The sequence below is a fragment of the Sinocyclocheilus anshuiensis genome, unplaced genomic scaffold, assembly GCF_001515605.1.
Source record: "Sinocyclocheilus anshuiensis isolate Anshui unplaced genomic scaffold, SAMN03320099.WGS_v1.1 scaffold850, whole genome shotgun sequence".
Taxonomy (NCBI): domain Eukaryota; kingdom Metazoa; phylum Chordata; class Actinopteri; order Cypriniformes; family Cyprinidae; genus Sinocyclocheilus; species Sinocyclocheilus anshuiensis.
This window is the reverse complement of record NW_015537937.1, coordinates 1,250,590-1,272,865: the sequence shown is the minus strand read 5'-3', so window position 1 is coordinate 1,272,865 and position 22,276 is coordinate 1,250,590. Positions and strand designations below refer to the sequence as shown.

Genomic DNA, 22,276 nt, shown 5'->3' with positions numbered 1-22,276 from the left:
TAATTATCATCATTTTTTTGTTGTAAATTAATAAACCATATTGGCAGGTTGAGAACAAAACACTTTATATATTTGATACTGTTAACAAGAGAACATGTGAGAACGTGTATAAATAGATTTTACAGTAATTTATCTGCAAAAATATATGTGATGATAACACATTGTTAACAATGTTTTTCTTTTTGCATTTAACATTTTGTTGCATCAAATAAGTTTGGCACTTACTGGATGATTAAACATTTTGCAGTTTGACTATTTAAATGCTGATAAAGCAAGCTCATTGGTTGCAGAATCATGAGGCCAATCAGCTTGATCCATATAGTAAATGATGTAGTGACAACCTTTAATTTAGTTTTTACATTTTAGGTCACTTTTATAGTGTGTGTTGATACTTTGGAAATATTTTATAGAAAGTACTGAAAGTACCATCAGGAAAGAACTTTGAAATAAAATTTAAAAAAAACAACAAAAAAAACACTTAAATAAAAGTCTATAATAGTCTATAATAATGCTGAACCTGGAAAATGATTGTAAATATACAACATCGCTCAACACTTATGACTGAAACTGAAATGTCAGGTATTTGCAGTCCACTATTTCAAATCATAGATAAAATCTTTAAAATTAAAATGAGAGGCCTACAACTAATTTGACATCAATGCCTAAACAGACAGAATAGCCACCCAATTCTTCAGGGAAGTCTAAAGTTAATTTATTCATTTTGCATTACAGAACTAATTTATTTTGCAAGACAGACTCTAAATATTCATTGTAAAGCATTGCAAAACTAACCTTAAAGCTATGGCAGACACAAAGGTGCAGTACCTTCCTGCAATGTATGTTAGAGCTATTGGGCTGTGACGATAGTGGATATGGAGTTGAATTTGTGATCAGAGATCCAGAGATATTGGCTCAACTGTGTCAGAAGAAGAAGGTCAATACAGCAAACTCAGCTGCCATCTTTTTACTTTTTACTAAGACAAATAAATTATCATTAACTGAATTATTATGGGTTATTTTATTTGCTGACATTATGAAATCATTGTTAAAAAATACTTAACAGGGTGGACAAAATTACAATAGTCTGAACTGGGTTTTAATATGAAATAATATATAAAACATTCTTTAAGAAATTTAAGTTCCTTCAGCTTAAACATAAGTTACTTTTACTACTGTGTATACTCTCACTGTCCGCTCATAAGACTTCAGATTATACATCAAAAGCTATTTATAATTTTTTTTTCGCAATTTATTGAGGAATTATAGCAGTGAAAGTGACGTGAGGCCAAGTATGGTGACCCATACTAGGAATTAGTGCTCTGCATTTAACCCATCCAAAGTGCACACACACAGCAGTGAACACACACACCGTGAACACACACCCGGAGCAGTGGGCAGCCATTTTTTGCTGCGGCGCCCGGGGAGCAGCTGGGGGTTCAGTGCCTTGCTCAAGGGCACCTCAGTCGTGGTATTGAAGGTGGGAGAGAGTGCTGTACATTCACTCCCCCCACCTACAATCCCTGCCGGTACGAGACTCGAACCCGCAACCTTTGGGTTACGAGTCCGACTCTCTAACCATTAGGCCACGACTTCCCCTCTTACTTAGGCCACGTTAATGCCCAGGGTGGGCATTAACAAAGTAAATGTTATGACCTAAAGTTAGTCATTGCACCATGTCACAAAAACTAAGCCAAACATTGAAGGTTTCTCAAATAAAAAATTATATATTTCCCATAACAGAGTGTACATATTTAAGTTCACCATATCAGAAAGAAAAAAATAAAAATAGACAGTTAATATGACTAATATGACTCACGTTACCGGGGTGTTTTCCCTTCAAGGAAGTGATTTAGATTTATGATTCAATTAACATTTCATTTTGCCAGCTTTCATTTAAAAGGACAGTAGTCCAAATAACTGGGTGGACAATAACTTGAGGTTCACACTAAAAAGCCTTATTATAATCTTTAAAATATATTTATTAATTGAAAAAAAAAATCTATCTAACAAAAATTTGATTACATACCCAACAATGCAAAAAAAAAAAAACTCTTTAGTGTTATTTATCATGAAAATGGGATACACAAGCATGGGGACATAGGAAAACAGGTGGTATTTGGTGGTTTAAAATGCTATAAAGCGTTTAGATTTGTTATCAACTTCAATCATCTTAAATTTCAAATGTTTTTTATGACTAAGACAGCTTTAAAATTTATACTGTTCAGCATTTTAAAGTAGTAAGATCATGATCTTTACTGGGGACACCAAAGACACCAAATACCAGGAATACCAAGATACAAATATCATATGATTTCTGTATGATTTCAGGCCCTGTAGTCTTTTACTCCCATTCTGACAAAGGACAGGGCCTCCTGAACTCTTGTCCAAACTCACAGATCCATTTATTAGCCACTGAAAAAACAGCAAAAAGAATTTCCCCATTAACATTCAACTTTCAATCATCCATATCGCTTTCTTTTTCAAATTATCTTTGTCTAAATTGTTTTTCTTCTTAAATAAAAAATAATTTGTAAAAACAATTAAAATAATTTGTATTTTGATAAAGTTACATACAGAATAATGTCTTACTGTATGTCTTACAAAGAGAGAGAGAGAGAGAGAACTGAGGATAGACAGTTAAAGTCTAATTAATTCCAAAGTAAGATTTTAGATTTATCTTCTAAATGTATTTAAAAACCTACCCCATTTGTTACCCCGTAAAACAGGGCATCCAGCATGTTTTGTATCCAAATCCCATTGTCCATTCCTGTGGAGGTTGTACCAAAACACAGCTGAACCCTGCAAGAGTAGAGAGAGGATACTAAAATGATTGTTCTTAAATGCTCCTTGTATACTGTATATAATATGAATGAATTAAAGGTTTACCTTTTTTGGCTGCACTGCAACTCCAACTTCAGTGAACACAGTGGCGCCCCCTATATCCACATTACTCATCTACAGGAAGAGCACATCATTTATAAGGATTGTTTCACACAGGTAATATTTATAGCTATAGAAATGGTGTGAAAGACCACTGAGGCAAATAGAGGCTTACATAAAATAGGAATGTTGCAATCCTGTCATTCCATATGTTCTGTGAGGTCAAACATTCTTACGTTAGTTTGCAGTTATGATTGGTCAACATGTAATCCAATCTCAATAACAGAGAACACAGATGTTAAATTTGTACTCTTAAAGTCTGCAATTGAATTTGTGAGCCATTGGTCCCCCCCAAAGATACCTGATACCTCTGAGTATGTATTGAAGACCTCTGAGTCCTCTTAATGTACCTCTTAGTATGTATTGAATGAAATAAATGAATAAAATGAAATAAAAGTATTCTGAGTATGCTGGAAGATACTTTCACATTTTGTTAATTGTAACTCATAAATTATAAACAGTTAAACCTCAAATGTGAATTGTGAAAGAAAAAATGTGTGATTTAAAAATGCATGTTGCTAACCAGTTGTAGCATAAGAGCTACAGTGGTTGTCCAATAATATGGCTTATATGTGTTTCCAGTGAGACATGTTACTCACATCCTTGTTTTGCACACACAGTAAGTTGGCATTATTGTAGGAGTTATTTTCAAACATTGATACAAGCCCATAACAGCAATAAAAGATGAACTAAAAAAAATTGCCTGAAAAAAAGCCTGCTCTATCCCCCAGTGTCTAGGTGACCTTTAAATTTAGAAGTAGATTTAATAATTACGTTATTTATTCAATAATTACTCATAAATCCAACCATTCAAATAAATAAATGAATAAAAACCCATGATGAATTCTGTGTTGGTCAACAAATTAATGTCATGCCTGTATTGCAGTAAAGTGAACTTACCAATGCATCATAATGTGGTTCATATCTGCCACCAATTCCATAATTCTGAACCTGGAAAATTATTGCATCACTATTGAATTGGAAATTTCCAGGTGAAATTGAACTGTTAACACTCTAATATTTTACAAAATACATGTTTAATAAGAACTCAAGTGTAATAATTTAGGTGAATATAAATTAATTAAATAAAAAAATGATATCAACCCTCCCAAGCTTATTGTATGCCACTCCTTGGCAACAGACAAGTAGAAAGCATAGCAAACGGATGTTACCTGCACAGTTTGAGGCTGCTTTCTTTCTTTATTTGCTTGTTTATTTATTAGGTAATGTGCAAAGTATGACCAAGTAATCTTCAAGACACAGCTGGCAGTAAAGAAAACATACGCTGCCTGTGCATGATCATATTTCGTTCTCGTAACATGACTTACATGCAGTGGTTCAGCTGTTTCCATGGAGAGTCCAGTAGCGTCTGCAATCCTCTGACTGACACGAGTATCCACAGGGGAATGTTCTAGAGAAACACTGAAAATGCAGTGATGATTTTTCTTTGCATAATAAGTGTGTGACCAACATTTTTTGGTACTCAAAGAAAAATAATTTACTTAATATCTTGTCAGGTTATGACAATTTTAATTTTGGGAGAACTATCCCTTTAATGAGGAGATCTTATAAAATATTTATTAAACCTTTGAGAAACACGGCCTTGTGAGACTGCACCTCGTCCATCTTGGAAAACCTCAGATCTAGAAAGCTAGGTCACAAATAGGAATAAACAGTCAAATACAAAATTATGTAGTGTAAATTGCTAAAAGTATGTGAACACCCAGATGCCACATTTAATTTAAAAATCATTAGCATTAGCCACAGCTTCCACTCTTGTGGAAAGGTCTTCCTCTAGATTAGCTCCCATTCAGACACAAGAGCATCAGTGAGACAGGCACTGATTTTGGATGACTTTGGGCAGGCAGTTAGGGCTCCAATTTATCTCTAAAGGTGTTCCGTGGGGTTCAAGTCTGGGCTTTGTGTAGGCCAATCAAGCTCTGCCATACAAAAAGCACTGAAACATTTCTATGAACCTCAAATGGACCGAAAAAGGGCCATTCCATGTGTGGGGAGCATACAATTCTCTACAATAGACATTTAAATTAGTAAATTTTAAGTTTACATTTAAAGAAATTGACATTAATTAGATTGCCACACATAGGCTGCCAAAATGATAGGCTGAGGAGAATGTAACAACTCTTCCTCAGTGGTATTTGAGTGTTTTACCAAAACCGGAGAATAAATACTAAATTAAGTATTTTTTCCTGATATTTTACACATATTTGTGAAAATATATACATATAAACATATATAATCACCCCATTACCTAAATTCATTACTTCAGAGTTATGTGCCCTCTAGAGGCTTGCGTTCTGCAAATGAACGACGCATTATTGTACCATCTCAAAGAGGCACAAAATCACTTTCACGGACTTTTAAATAAAATGTTCCCTCCTGGTGGAATGACCTGCCCAACTCAATCCGAGCAGCTGAGTCCTTAGCCACCTTCAAGAATCGGCTAAAATTCTATTCTATCTGTTTTCTTTTTATTTGTTATATAATTTAAAAAAAACCTTGCTACGTGTACTGCATTAAGCTAACTGAGACTTGTTATATAGCACTTGTATATCATTGCTCTTTTGTTGATATTGATTGCTTCCATTGTCCTCATTTGTAAGTCGCTTTGGATAAAAGCGTCTGCTAAATTACTAAATGTAAATGTGAATGTAAATATATTTATACATGAAAATAAATAACTTCCTCTATATTTTAGGAGGGGGCATCATATCAAAAGTGTGAATGTAAGTATGTCATGTATCACGTAAGTCAGCATCAAGACTTGTCTTCACTGAAATTAAAGATGTCCACATACTTTTGCCCATTGAATAGTACATTAAAAACATCATCAACAATAAAAAAAAAACATTTTGAATATTCTGACAATAATAACAACAACAATTAAATATGTTAGTGTTACTTTATGTATGTGTGTTAGATATTCACTAGAGGTCTGGAGATATTCTTCAGGATCTCTATCTCTCGATCTGAAATAATGTCGTGATATCTGATGATGCCAGGCTCGTCCCACTCCACTTCCTCTTTCACTGGTGCGTAAATTAGTCTGGGGTTTCCTCCACCTGTGCTGTACCTACAGGACAGCGCCCTCTGCCTCTTGGAGGTCTGATTTTATCAAATATAATAACATCCAATCAACACACAAAGATTTGCATTGACTGTTTGTAATTTCATGTCAAATACTGATTTAAATTTGAGACTTTGCACTTGCCCTCTCATCAACCTCTCCTCTGCACAGTGCCTCATATTTACTTGACTCTGCATTCAATGTGAATATGTCAGGATTTGAAGTTCTCAGGAAGTGATGGAGTCTATTCAGCTGAAGTCTGACTTTATCATTAGTTGGATCTGAGGCAAAAACGTTTGTCTTGAATCACAACAATTTGATAAAACTGTCTGGCAACCACAAATATAACAATGTTAGTATTAAACTTCAGGACACCATGAGCTCACCCAGATTTAGAGGATGCTGGTAGAAGAAGGTTTGAGGTAGACTGCCAAAATAATAGGCTGAGAAACTAAGGTAGTGAAGCAGTTCTTCCTCCATAGTGCTTGAGTATGCTGTTAATCTATTCAAACTATGCAGAAACCAGAGAAAAGCATGCTGAAATTTGTCCTCGTTATAAGCAACCAACCCCACATGGTAAGCTTCATCCGCATTTAGAGACGTTTCTGTGAAATCAAAACAGATTGAAGCTGATTTTTGAAAGAAATAAAAAGTGAAAATCTCTCTGTGAAACTGCATCTGCAGATATCTCACCACTTGTGATGTCTTCTGGGTAGAGTCTGTAGATCTCTTGCAGTCTGATCAGTCCTGAAGCTGCACCATTCAAATCCTCCCACTGTGGGATCTTTGTCTTCAACTCATCATGATACTCTTTACACTGACGACTCGGATGGATGTGTTCTACAATATGTATCAAATCATTTCTCAGTTGTCTGAGGAGTTTGTAAGCTGCCACAGGGTCTCTCATGATTTCTTCAGGGTCCTCAGAGTCAGAGTATAAAAGCAGAAGATTCTGAAGAGCACTGGATTGAAGACAGGGGTTCATCGAAAGTTGTATTGTTAAAAAAAAAATAATAGCATAATCTTTGTTCTGAAAACACATAAAAGATTGTAAACATCTACTGTTGTAAAATGGAATACTTTTTAATAATAATAAATACCCATTAATCTGGGAGATTAATGGTATAGGTAATAATGAAAATGTTTTCACCTCTTCATCTCCACATAATTTTCTTCAGCAGCAATGCACTGACTGAAGCTCATCAGAAGGTTGTTCTTCTTCTCAAAAAGCTGTGCAATTTGATCTATAAAACAATCTACACTTAACTGTCATGGAGCATTTATTATGTATTAATACATTTACATCATTAATTTTGATGAAAAAGGTATGATGAAAAAGGGTTATTAAAAAAGAAAACAAAGAGAGAGTTAATATAGTCGGATTAAAAATTTCGCAACAAAAACTGTGCTATGCTACTTGTTTACTCAAAAGTCTCACAAATGTATACATACAGTCAACTTGTCATCCCAGGTGAAAAAGACGTAGTATTAAATGTATTAAAAATATACTTGAAATTAAAGTAGTATGTTTATAATACATTTATATTCCCAACATGCTTATTTCGATTTCAGCACGTCTCCACACAGTAAACAAAACAAGCATTTCCTAGCAACGACAACTGCGCTAAACACTGAAACAAGAAATAAATACACTTACAGTCTGCTTTTAACTTCTGCTGATTGACAATATACATATATATATTACAAATAGATTAAAATCAAACTTAAGCATATCTTGAAATACACTTAATATACTTAAAGTTGTTTCAAAATAATACATTTAATATGCACTTAGTATAGTATAATTTAAATATATTAAGTATGTCTGAAAAAGCACAATTTAAATATATTTATTTTTCACCTGGGATGGCAACAGTGTAAAAACATTAGTTAGATATATATGGATGTAACACTATAACAATTTAAAAAACTAATATCAAATTGAATAATAACCTGTTGATGAGAAGAATTCATGCCCAGCAGTACAGACGGTCCAAAAACACACCACAAATGTCAGTTCCTTTATGGCCATTATCAGATTCTTTAATACCTTAAAACGCAACTTGTGTATGTGTATCTTGAAGTGAAACTGAGCTTAAATGCAGGTCATTTATTTGTATCTTTTCAGCGACACACCTGTATCTGCCCACAGTTTCTTAGTAATCCAATTGTCTGAGATCAAAAACAAAAGTGAAACTTTACATTAATGAGCTCTCATGTACACTATATTGCCAAAAGTATTGGGACACCCCCTTCTAATGAACAGGTTTGACTACTCTAGTCATTTCCACGATTACAAATCTTAACGTTTAAGCATATAATGATATTCTAGGGAATTGTGTGCTTCTAATTTTATAACAACAGTTTGGACAGGACCCTTTTATATTCTAACATGACAATGCCTCTGTGTATAAGGCAAGGTTAAAAAAGAAATGATTGATTCAGTCATTGTGGAAGAACTTGACTGGTCTGCAGAAAGCCATGTCCTAATCATATAGCTGAACACCTCTGGTGTGACTTTAAATGCAGACCTTGAGCCAAAAACTCATTACCAAACACCAATGACTTGTACATACACTATATGGACAAAAGTATTGGGACATCCTCTTCTTTAGAACAGAAAAAGGCATGTCCAAAACTGTGGCAACAAAGATGGAAACATAATTTATTTATTTAAAAATTGTATTTCCATCTCTAAATGTCTAAAATGTCTAAAATGACTGTACCCATATGTACAAGTCACTGGTGTTTGGTGAGGAGTTTTTGGCTCAAGGTCTGCATTTAAAGTCACACTAGCGGTGCTCAGATTAGGACTTTGCTTTCTGCAGACCAGTCAAGTTCAATCATTTACTTTTTAACCTTGCCTTATACACAGAGGCATTGTCATGTTAGAATAGAAAAGGGTCCTGTCCAAACGGTTGCTATAAAACTAGAAGCACACAATTCCCTAGAATATCATTATATGCTTAAACATTAAGATTTGTACTCATGGGAATGACTAAAGTAGTCAAACCTGTTCATTAGAAGGGGGTGTCCCAATACTTTTGGCAATATAGTGTATCAGCAGGATGGTTGTGGGAACAAGGAGGCAGGATCTAATCAAAGCTGTGATTTTTACTATCAAATAAAAAGAAACACCTATGAGCACTGGAGAACAAAGTCTTCGCAATCTAACAACAACCACAGCAAACCAACATAGCACAGACAAGAACAAACAACTTCAACTGAAAACCGAGGGCTATAAATACACATTTGTTAATCAGTTAACAAATGAGTAACTATGTAACCAAACAGGGGTATGATAGTAACTAAGACAACCAAAGAAACAGGAACTAATCGAAGATGAAACACAGGGAACAAAGGAGGCAAAAATACATAATCAACATAAAGGTCCTCAAAACAGAACATAAATGTGACATCATGACAGTCATGACATTTCACAATATACTTTTGTTCCTTCTATGATTTAGCTACCCATATAATTTCATGTAGCACAATTGGAGATAACAAAGGGTATAATCATGATAGAAATGCAGAGACATCCTATATTATAAGCTATTGTATTATCAAGGCCTGTTCTAATGTTGTCTAACAACGGGTCAAACTTTACTTGCATAGTGTTTTTTTTGTTGTATTGTTGCAGGATGCTGCATCAACAATCACACCTGTGTAACATGGAAATCTTATCTATGACTAATGCAGAAATTAAAGTAAAATGAAAGGTTACTTCATTATATTTTCTGTGTGTTACTGAGCCCAGGTTTAATAATGATTAGATGCAGTCACTGTTTGTATTAGATTATACTCAGTTCCTAAAAGTTTGTCCTAAAAATTCTTAGTTATCATATGATAACTGCTTGACTTTGAATTGATCAAATATTGATACATCTAATCACAGTTACTATACACATGATATTTTAACAATATATTTATAGTTACAATTTCTGCGTGCAGCATAAATGAATATGCTATAGAATGAATTTCATATGACTTACATATTATTAGCGAATATTATTATGATAAAAGTTTCACAGGTCCTGTTATTTCACATGCCTTTTATTCATTTTTGTTTGCTTCTTTGAAAAGCTTTCAAGGAGAGTAAATTATACAAGGCATCCAAGTGAAATGAACACTGCTGAACCTGAGAGCTGTTAGTTGCACGTGTTTGAAAGATCAAGAAGAACCATCTGCTCTGCGTCTCAACACAGATTCTGAGCACAACTTCTGAGTTTTCAAACGGTTATTGTTCTGCAAGTCCATAAGTGGAGTACATACTGTTTACATTTCAAACCATTACTGTAAAATAAATGTTAGATGAATGAACCTGCATATACAGAAACTAGCAACAAAGGCATTCAATGCAATTCAGTATGTTGTGCCCTGAAAACTAGCCTAAAGGTCACATCAATAATAAAAACAAAAATGGAAATGGCATGGAAATTCCGAGGTACAATTCTCGAACATGTTAAAAGTCGTCAAGATGAGCTCACAATAGGTTTTAAAGTCAATCTTTATGTGCCACTGATAATTATTTGTTTACTGTAATCTTTTGCCGTGTTCTCTCTATAATTTTATAACACTGTGAGGCTTTGGTCACTTTTTAGGTTAAAGTTATTTTTCAATTTACAATTTTATTGTCAACATTTTTAATACATCACAATCATAGTCATTACGTAATCACACATTTAAGGTTTAAACGGAATGAGCTTGTCTTGCAGTAATTGTTATTTCTTTGCTGTGTTGGAACACTTAGTACAGTAACAGTGTCAGGAATATGGACTGTCGCTGTCTGTTTTGCTCCCCATGTGCTCCCATTGACCTAGTTTTCCCTTGTGTGTGACATGCCCATATTTGGTTATTTTCCTGTTCCTGTTCCGATTGTGTTTGATTTATCTCAGGTGTGCCTCATTAATTCCCTTGTTTAGTTCAGTATTTAAAGTGTGTTCTGCCCCTTGTTTCCTGTCCAGTGTTATACGTCTTCGTGGAAGTGCTACGTGTGTGTCCTGCCTGTATTACCCCCTTTCTGTGAATTATTAAAGGGGTCATATGATGCTTTTTTAAAGATCATTATTTTGTGTATTTGGTGTAACAGAATATGTTGACATGCTTTAATGTTCAAAAAACACATTATTTTTCAAATACTGTACATTATTGTAGGTCCTCTATGCCCCGCCTCTCTCAAACGCTTCGTTTTCTACAAAGTCCCTCCTTCTGACAAGCGCAGTCTGCTCTGATTGGCCAGCTGACCCAGTGCATTGTGATTGGCCGAACACCACAAGTACGCGTCGGAAATGTAACGCCCCCGTTCTGTGGATTATTAAAAACTGTGGATGGTACTCTCCTGCGTTCTCCTCGTTCCTCGTTTCCTCTCCGTAGGCAGTTGTGACAAACAGAAGAAATGCTGTTTTTGAATTGATTTTATGACTTAGGCCTCAAGTAGATATGTATAGAATTTTCTTTCTTTCTTTCTTGTAAAGTATGCAAATATCAAAGAATGAACGTGTCTGTAATCTACAATTCACAACAATAGTGGAATTTGCCTTTAACTGAAAAATTATTTGTCATATTTGGGAAAAGTGCTTGTGGCAACTGTCTTCTGTGAACAACGGTTTTGTGAACACCGGCCTCAGTACAATGGAGGTGAGGTATTTCATTTTTAAACTGTTATACAGCAGTGGAGCAGTTTTGGCTCAAACATGTGCTACACTTTATTTACAATTTCAAATAATTTCTTGCGGATGCAGTACACCTGTAAGCATTGCGTTTCTTTTTTTTTTTGCAGATCTAGAGAACACTTCACACCCTACAACCCCTAAAAATGTATGTTGCTACCTTAAATGTTTAAAATATTTTTTTATCATATTTAATAATATTTAAAATAAACCGTGTCAATTACTTCTTTATTGACACTTTGACAAACATATTTGTACCGTAATTTTTGAATGTCTTAAACTTTGATTTTCTTTTCATACTTCTAGAACCCAGATTTGACAGAACTGCACACCCATCTGAGGCCTACCTGCTTTACTTTGTGATTACCCCAGATACTTCAACAACTAACCTGCTTTGTAAGTTCTCATAGTTACACCTTAAAGAAGCACATAATTTTGGGAACATTTCCTGTGTATTTGCTGGTATATTACTGAGATACTTTTTATAAAGATTAATGTTGATTATATACCTACCCAGGTGAAAAAGAAATATATTTAAATTGTGCTTTTTCAGACATACTTACTATATTTAAATTATACTATACTAAGTGCATATTAAATGTATTATTTTGAAACAACTTTAAGTATATTAAGTGTATTTCAAGATATGTTTAAGTTGGATTTTAATATATTTGTAATATATTTAATATATTGAAATTGTGTTAAATTGGAACCACTTTAAGTATATTTAGTGCAATTTAAGTGTATTTGTTAAAATACATTTAAAATGTCCTTTTAATACTTCATGAACTACAGTTAAGAGTATATTTGAAGCATCGTTTTAATGTACTTCAAGTACATTTCAATTGTATTTCAGCTCATTGGAAATGCATTAGCATTACACTACTAGTATATTATAAAGCTGCTTTTTTCAGTATATACACACACGTACACACTTTGATATAGAAAACTTTAATGTATTATATATTGTTGTGTACATTACAAATATTCATAAAGTAAACTAAAAAAGGCCAGCAGCATATTTACTTCGGTGAAAAACAAAACAAAACATACTATTAAATGTATTAAAAATGCACTTGAAATGTATGTTTTGAAACAAGTATGTGTTTTGATTTTTAATACATTTAATACTACGTCTTTTTCACCTGGGATGACAAGTTGACTGTATGTATACATTTGTGAGACTTTAGAGTAAACAAGTAGCATAGCACAGTTTTTGTTGCGAAATTTTTAATCCGACTATATTAACTCTCTCTTTGGTTTCTTTTTTAATAACCCTTTTTCATTATACCTTTTTCATCAAAATTAATGATGTAAATGTATTAATACATAATAAATGTATCAAAAAAAAGCATGTTGGGAATACAAATGTATTATAAACATACTACTTGAATTTCAAGTATATGTTTAATACATTTAATACTACGTCTTTTTCACCTGGGTAGTTCAACAAAAAATGAAAATTATGCCATTTTAATCTCCCTCCTGTCATTCCATCCCATAAAAAACTGTGCATCTTTAAGACACGAATGAAGATATTTAACCCAAATCTCTGACACCCAAGAAACCATAAAATAAATCCATATGAATGGAGCTGTTTAATCTACTTTTTGGGACAAACTGTTCAATGAATGGTAAGGAGCAGTTTCTTATATTTCCACTTGAACTTGGTTAGGCATGGTCTGATTAACCGTTCTTGGTCTGGAATTCTTAGCCGAACACACTGAACCGTGCTGTAGAATGCCTGTAGCAGTGCCGGCCCTACCTAAGAAGCTATATATGCGGCTGCATAGGGCCCCCGTGGCCACCAGGGGGCCCCGTGTCAGGAGTTCTGACAGCAATCACGGGAGTAAGGCGAGATGATGGTGGAGATGGCAACAGCAGAGCTGAGCTGGAGCGTTCTCTGAAGCTGAACTTCCATAGGAATTAATTAAAAACGTTCGTGGACACGCACTGTAAGTGTCTGACAAATCTTGTAGAATGCAATGCACGCTCAGCAACTCCGGTCCCGATCGCGAAATCGAAAGCGAAACTAAAAAGGATGCGTGCGCGCATTCAAACGCAATTTCAGCAGTTTGAGAGCGGCTGCGGCTCCCTGATGCATGCAAATCAGGCTGCATACAATATCTAGGCTGTAATTAGTATGCACACTATAATAGGATGTGTAGTTATAACCATCTCTTAGCTCTGTATCACGCTTGAAGACAATTTTGGTTTCTGTTTGCACTTTGATTTGAATATTGAGAGAGTAGCCTACTTTGATTATGGTTGCACTTAATAAGACTAAGAAAGAACTGTTCTTTTTTTCTATGATCAATTTGTGGAAAAAAGTTCAGATAGGAGGTCAAACATTCTAAAAACTTATAGCCTGCAAGTACAATTCTATAGGTCTGAAAAGACTCATGAAATCATACAGAAGAGAAGTCAGTCAGTTTGTGGCAAAATCTTTTACAGTGCTTGAGTATTCTCTGTTATTGCATATAATAATTCATACTCAGAAAGCAGAACTGAGATGGCATTTATTGCAAGATTAGTTAAAACATTTCAATGCACCTGCAGACTATTTTTCCAGGCATGTTTTTCATCATTGAAGATTTCTTAAAATAGTGAAAATCTTGTCTAGTCTCATTCTTGTGAACCCTATCTCGTGTCTCGTCTCAGATTTTTGCCTTCACTTTAATGTTGCTTAAATCGGTTTCAACATGTGTTTACACTTATATTTGATTATTTTTGCATTTTAATCTGGGCTGTCATGCCAGCCCAGAAAATGTATTATTCTTCTATTATTATTATTATTATTATTATTATTATTATTATACTGTTCTCTAATGCAATTTTCACAACCAGGTGTTTTTGCTTTAAGCATTAATCTCACTGAATTTTGATACATTTCTCTGAAGCAAATCGTTAAACGCTTTCATTTTTAAATTTTAAACTCTTTAGTTTTAAAAGTTTGCTTAAATGGGTTGTTGACATGACATTGCATTTTCAGTGTCCCACAATATAAAAAATGTAAATAATTTATATTGTCATCATTTAAAATTTCTTTGTCTTGCATGGACCCATTGTTATAAAAACTGCTTTGTTATTAGATTTTTTTTTTTACATTTTTGAGCTAAATCTCAAAATTGTCCTATGGTGTGACTGTCTCAAGGATGTTCAATAAATTACAACATTTATAAATTAAAATGAAAAGCATACAATTGTTAATAAATAATTTTACAAGTGTCTATTTTAGTAATTGGCAATAATTTTTTCATCCATATATTTCTAAAAGCATATGAACTTGATACATTATGTCACTGAAAACTATGTCCTCCGGTGTGACACCATATCCTGTTTTTAAACTCCACGGACAACTTTAATTAGTTGAAGGACCAGGAATAGTGTTTTATAAAAAAACGTTTTTTACTGGATATTAGTCAACTACCCAAATATATTTTCCTATCTATATCTTGAAAGATTAATATATTGAGTAAAACAAATTGGTAAATCTTTACAATTAGGTGTCAGTGTAGGATGTGTACATTGGGATGGGATGCGGGTGGTTAGGTGAAACTGTAGGTATGGGGGCCCCTTTTGAAAATCTGCTTAGGGCCCCCAAAACGCTAGGGCCCTGATGAATCATTTGAAAAGTTATTTATCCTCAAAACAATTTAATTGAGTCTAAAAATATAAAGTGTCTGTCTAATAAACACATCGTTAAATAAAGATGGTTTTCTTTATGCATTTTACATTTTGTTGGAGTAAATCATTTTGGCACTCACTGGATGATTGCAGATTTTGCAGTTTTGACTGTTTAAATGTTGAGAAAACAAGCTCATTGGGTACAGAATCAACAGAGGCCAGTCAGCTTGAGCTGTGTAGCAATGTGATTGCTAGTAGATATTTCATGACTGAACTTATTCTCTCTCTCTCTCTCTCTCTCTCTCTCTCTTTCTCTCTCTCTATCTATCCTGTACAGTATAAGCTAACAGTATGAATTTCGTATTTATATATGGTACAGGTACTGGTTCTATGTGAGGGAGGGTGTCCTCCTCTGTAGAAATAGTGTTTAGAGGCACCTCGATATGACCAAAAGGACATTTCAGCATTAGCAATTAAAGGGGCAGAAACTTCCGTTTGCAGACTCGGGGCGGACACATTTAATTTTTTACTTGCAAAACATGCAAATCATTATTCCAGCACAAACTGAAAAGGACACATTTAAAAATTAAGCTTTAAATGTAACTGCAAAGAATGCAATAGCAACTAATTTACAAGAATAACTCCTTACTGGCTACTGATCCACTCAATTTTTTGTATATTACTAATGTATATTAACTATTATAAAAATTACTGGCACCTAAACAGTAATTAATGCTACTATGACTAAACATATATGTCTAAACATATATGATAAATATAACAGATACTTCTATACAGATACACTACATATGATTTCTACATGGTATCAGTGTCTTTCACTCCCAGTATGATAAAGAACAGGGTCTCCTGAACTCCTGTCCGAACTCATGGATCCATTTATTAGCCACTGAAAATACACCAGAAAAAAATATAAATCAATGTCATATGAAACTGAAATAAAATGTAGTCATATTAACATATATTTCTTTTTATGCACATTATAGAAGATACACAATAAAAAAGTAATCCAAGTTCTTTAAAAACCTACCCCATTTGTTTCCCCTTAACACAGGGCATCTAGCATGTTCTGTATTCAAATCCACATTTCCATTCTTGTGGAGGTTGTACCAAAACACGGCTGAACCCTTAAAAAGCAGAGAACTGAAGCATGAATTTTTCCGTATTAAATCGTACTAATATACCTAATAAAAGTGATTTGAGGGTTTACCTTTTTTGGCTTCAGTGCAACTCCAACATGAGGGAACACAGTGGCGCCCCCTATCTACACATCACTCATCTACAGGCACAGGACATGATTTATTGCTCATAGTAAAACAATAACCTTACAAGGTAGGCCTATAATATTTATAATGCCATTTGGACTAATGACAAGGGCAACACTTACATAAAGTAAGAATGTAGCAATCCTTTCATTCTCATTATCCTGTGTGATCAATCAATCTTAAGTTATCTTGCAATGACTTGTTCTTACAATGATTCGGTTAATATTTAATCAAGCTCTCACTGACACAGAATAGAGCTATTCAGTTTGAAGTCCTACTCCTAATTAGCATTTTCGGGCCATGGGTTCTCTCTGGGTTAAGAACGATTAATCAATAGGTCAACGTAGGTAATACACTTGAAGAAAGAGGAGCACATTAGATTGTGTTGTCATCAGTCATCAAAGCGTGGATGGGCTGAATATTATATTATGTATTAAACCTCATCACCAACAACAATTGTTTGTAATTAAAGTATATTGCAGTTGTGACGTGAAACACATGTTTTAAAGGGGTAATCGGATGCGACATGCTCTTTTACAAGTAGTTTGAACTGAAATGTGTGTTGGCAGTGTGTGTACACAACCATAAGGATAAAGATCCACCCAGTGTTTTATTTAATCTCGTTAAATCATTACCCCTTTCTCAAATCGAGCAGCTCTCACATGCCTGTCAGTGTGATGTCACACTGACAGGCCCCTCCCACGATGGTTTGATTGACAGTAGCGTTTCAGCACAGACTGGACTGGTGTCTTACCTTAGACCCGCCCTGAGTGAGCTGTCATCAGTCCGCCATTATTTCACCGCCGGAGCAGATGTAGACAAGAATGTCTCCTATGTGATTAAGGTGTTTTGTTGTTGGATGTAATAATGAACATAGCAGTCGTCATTTACTCCCGAAATCTGAGCTGCTGAAGACGCAGTGGATTACATTTGTTTCTGAAGGGAATGCGCCCCCGATCTACCTAAATGCGTCTATGTTCGCGCAAATCATTTGTGATCCAGCTTCAACTACAGAAGAAGTAAGTGTAAGGTTTTTTAATGGATCTTTGCAAATCGCCTTTCCAAATAATGTGCTAGTTAGCAAGTTTCACAATGAATGCGGCTAAAGTTTACTGTCTCTTAGAGAGCGGCAGGGTCAGCAGATTACATTTGCATTTAAAGCGACATGCAATAAAATGGCTTGCTTTAGACAGAGCTGTTTTTGACAGGGTAAAAACGGTGTTGTTTTACACTACCATTGAGAAATTTTAACCAAACTATGTTACAGACTTTTCATTAAGACCCTAAAGAATCATATCAACTTGTGGAAAATGGGCATCCGATGACCCCTTTAAAAAATAAAAAAGCAATGTCAAAGTCTCTTCAAGAAGAGATAACCACAGACTTTATTTAACTCATAAATCCTTTATTTTTTTATATATTTTTTTCTTTTGTCCAGAATATTTTGTGTTTTATATGAAAATCTTCAGTAAAATATTTTCTCAATGGATCTTGGGCTTTGAACTTGTTTGTATTTTGTGTGTGGATTGCTTTTTTTGTTTTCATAAATCCCACACCATGAAGAAATGCCTGAGGGAACCCGTGGCGAATTCTGTGTTGGTCTAAATTTATGTCATACCTGTATATTAACATTGTGATCTTACCTCTGCATCATAATGTGGTTCATATCTGCCACCGATCCCGTAATTCTGAACCTGGAACATGATTGCACCACTCATATTTCACAGGGAACAAAAAACATGTTTAATATTATGAAGAGTAAATATACAAATATATTTATATTCAATATAAAATTATATTTATATTCAATATAAAATTATATATATAAATATAAAGGGCAGGCCAGTCTGAAGTTTATTTAGTTTGGGCAGTAAAGAAAAGATATGTAACACGTAATTTCTTTCTTACTGTTACCGTACTTGTAGGTCTTCAGCTGATTTCATGGAGAGTCCTGTGATGTCTGCAATCCTCTGATTGACACGAGCAACCACAGTGTTGCCTTCCTCTAGAAAAACACTGAAAACAAGGAAATTATTTTTCAGTAACACTTTAAAATAAGATTTAATTTGTTATTGAAATGAACCATATTGTAAAGGGTTTCTATTTTTCATCCAATAATAAGTGTGAAAAAATAATATGAATACTATAAAATAACAGTACTGTAATGTAAGTGTTAATTTTAAGTCAAGATAATGGGTGAAAATGAGGTTATCACCTTTGAGAAGTACGGATCTTTGATACTCCCCCTCTAGTCACAGACCTAGAAAGCTACAGAAGGCCATAAATGGTAAATGGAACATCAACACACACACACACACACACACACACACACTAGATAGCCAAAAGTATTTGAGCACACAATTATCTAGAATATCATTACAGTTCATCATCAAGATTTGTCTTCACTAGAATTAAGGGGCCAAGCCAACTTTTTAAAGGAATGCCCTTATACTTCTGAACATTGAATAGCACAATAAAACATAATCAAAAGTATTAACAAGATATTAGATTATAATAATATTGACAATCAAATATTTTATTGATTTGGGTGTGTGTGTGTGTTTGTGTGTGTGTTAGATATTCACTAGAGGTCTGGAGATATTCTTCAGGATCTCTATCTCTCAATCTGAAATAATGTCATGATATCTGATGATGCGAGGCTCGTCCCACTCCACTTCCTCTTTCACTGGTGCGTAAATTAGTCTGGGGTTTCCTCCACCTGTGCTGTACCTACAGGACAGCGCCCTCTGCCTCTTGGAGGTCTGATTTTATCAAATATAATAAACATTCAATTAACGCACAAAGCTTCACATTGACTGTTTGTAATTTCATGTCAAATAATCATTTAAATTTGAGAATTTGCACTTGCCCTCTCATCAATCTCTCCTCTGCACAGTGCCTCATATTTACTTGACTCTGCGTTCAGTGTGAATATGTCAGGGTTTGAAGTTCTCAGGAAGTAACGGCGTCTGTAAATGCTCAGCTGAACTTTGACTTCGTCATTAGTTGGATCTGAGGCAAAGAAGTTTAAGACTTTAATAGTCTGATCTCAAAGTTGTCTGATAACCTCCCATATAAAAATATCAGTATTAAACTCTAGGACATCATGAGCTCACCCAGAATTAGAAGCTGTTGGCAGAAGTAGATTGCCACAGGTTGGCTGCCAAAACGATAGGCTGAGAAACTAAAGTAATGTAGCTAATCTTTCTTATTAATAGTTGAGTATTCTGTTAATGTTTTGAGACTGTACCAAAACCAGAAAAAGGCATGCTGGAATTTGTCCTCATTATAAGCGACCAACCCCACATGGCAGGCTTCATCTGCACTTAATGACATTTCTGTGAAATCAAAACAGATCAAAGCTGATATTTGAAAGGAAAACAAAGTGAAACTCTCTCAGTGAAACTGCACTGGTGCAATACTGTGGACAGTTCACCCTTCATGATGTCTTCTGGGTAGAGTCTGTAGATCTCTTGCAGTCTGATCAGTCCTGAAGCTGCACCATTCAAATCCTCTGGCTGTGGGATCTCTAGGAACTCCAACTCATACTGATACTTGTTACATTGATAAAAACTTGGTCGAATGTGTTTTACAATATGTATCAAATCATTTCTCAGTCGTCTGAGGAGTTTGTAAGCTGCTACAGGGTCTGTCATGATTTCTTCAGGGTCCTCAGAGTCAGAGTATGAAAGCAGAAGATTCTGAAGAGCACTGGATTGATGACAGGAGTTCATCAGAAGTTGTATTGTTAAAAAATATTTATTTAATGACATAATCCTAAATTTAATACCATATATATAAAATTTTTAAACATCAATTGCTATAAAATGTCATTATTTTTAATCTTGGAGTTTAATGGTACTGTACATAGTGAATAATGAAAGTGTTTTCACCTCTTCATTGCCTCTACATTCTTTTCTTCAGCATCAATGTACTGACTGAAGCTCATCAGAAGGTCTTTCTTCTTCTCAACAAGCTGTGCGATTTGATCTACAGTATAAAACAATCTGCTCTTAATGTCAAAGAACATTTGATATATGTATTTTTTTCCATTAGAAGTATAATGAAAAAGGTTTATGAAATAAGAAACCAAAAAGAGAGTTAATATTGTTTAGTCAATAATTGAATGTAGTAAGTTAAAATCTACAACTATAATGTTTGTAGTGTATCAGTGTTGAGTTTCGGTGTCTCACAAATGAATACAAAAAATTAACTTGTCATGGTAACAGCTTAAAAACATTAGTTAGAGAAATATGGATAGAACAATATAACATTGAATTATTTACAATTAAAACTAATGAAATATATTGCATTTTGATATTGAAATGAAATATAATTAATAACCTGTTGACGAGAAGATCTCATGCCCAGCAGAACAGACAGTCCAAAAACACGCTACAAATGTCAGTTCCTTTATAGCCATTATCAAACCTTCAGTAGGCTATCTCAAAACACAACTTCTGTATGTGTACCTTGAAATGAAATTGAGCTTAAATACAGGCCATTTATTTGCATCTTTTCAGAGACACACCTGTATCTGCCCATTTTATGTATTCAGCATTCCTACTATTGTATGAAAAACGAAAGCGAAACTTCACATGAATGAGCTCTCACGAGTCGGCAGGCTGGCTGTGGGAACAAAGAAAGTAGAGACAGGATCTAATCACAGCAGTGACATGTATAAACAAATTAAAAACAGAGGAGCACTTGAGAACAAAGACTTCACAATCTAACAACAACCACAAAACACAGCAAATCAACATGCAGCATAGTCAAGAACAAACTACGACTGAAAACTAAGGACTATATATACACATTTGCTAATCAGTTAACAAATTAAACAAGCAGGGCATAGTAATTAAGACAACCAAAGAAACAGAAACTAATCAAAGATGAAAGTAGAAACACACCAAATTCCTCAAACCAGAACATAAATGTGACATCATGACAGTCATGACATTTCACAATATATTTTTGTTTCTTCTATGTAATTAGTTATTTAGCTATATCAATATAATTTCATGTTGCACAATTGGAGATTACAAATAATCATGATAGAAATGGAGAGACATCCTATATTATAAGCTATTGTATTATCAAGGCCTGTTCTAATGTTGCCTAACAACGGGTCAGACTTTACTTGCATAGTGTTCTTTTTGTTGTATTGTTGCAGGATGCTGCATCAACAATCACATCTGTGTAACATGGAAATCTTATCTATGACTAATGCAGAAATTAAAGTAAAATGAAAGATTACTTCATTATATTTTCTGTGTGTTACTGAGCCCAGGTTTAATAATGATTAGATGCAGTCACTGTTTGTATTAGATTATACTCAGTTCCTAAAAGTTTGTCCTAAAAATTCTTAGTTATCATATGATAACTGCTTGAATTTGAATTGATAAAATATTGATACATCTAATCACAGTTACTATACACATGATATTTTAACAATATATTTATAGTTACAATTTCTGCGTGCAGCATAAATGAATATGCTATAGAATGAATTTCATATGACTTACATATTATTAGCGAATATTATTATGATAAAAGTTTCACAGGTCGTTATTTCACATGCCTTTTATTCATTTTTGTTTGCTTCTTTGAAAAGCTTCCAAGGAGAGTAAATTATACAAGGCATCCAAGTGAAATGAAGACTGCTGAAC

The 22,276-nt window shown here is 34.2% G+C and overlaps 1 protein-coding gene and 1 pseudogene across 1 annotated transcript; both read right to left on the bottom strand.

The window, feature by feature from the left end:
- Positions 1–2,341: 2,341 nt before the first annotated feature.
- LOC107660410 (prolyl 4-hydroxylase subunit alpha-1-like) lies at positions 2,342–8,060 on the bottom strand. Its single transcript, XM_016449710.1, has 13 exons — positions 7,979–8,060; positions 7,176–7,269; positions 6,719–6,987; positions 6,412–6,630; positions 6,170–6,306; positions 5,887–6,063; positions 4,527–4,591; positions 4,269–4,362; positions 3,841–3,891; positions 3,056–3,094; positions 2,887–2,955; positions 2,703–2,799; positions 2,342–2,412 (listed from the first exon to the last, which is right to left on the bottom strand). The coding sequence occupies exons 1-13, from the start codon at positions 8,055–8,057 to the stop codon at positions 2,342–2,344; spliced, it is 1,461 nt and encodes a 486-aa protein (XP_016305196.1). The 5' UTR covers positions 8,058–8,060.
- An 8,089-nt stretch (positions 8,061–16,149) lies between these two features.
- On the bottom strand, positions 16,150–21,030 carry LOC107660404 (prolyl 4-hydroxylase subunit alpha-1-like; annotated as a pseudogene).
- Positions 21,031–22,276: the final 1,246 nt, after the last annotated feature.

Coding starts and splice junctions, on each gene's coding strand:
- LOC107660410 (XM_016449710.1), bottom strand. CDS start 8,057: ATGGCCATAAAGGAACTGACATTTGTGGTGTGTTTTTGGACCGTCTGT. Junction 3,095..3,840: donor AACCACATTATGATGCATTG/GTAAGTTCACTT, acceptor TTGACCTCACAG/AACATATGGAATGACAGGAT. Junction 2,956..3,055: donor TTGCAACATTCCTATTTTAT/GTAAGCCTCTAT, acceptor CTCTTCCTGTAG/ATGAGTAATGTGGATATAGG.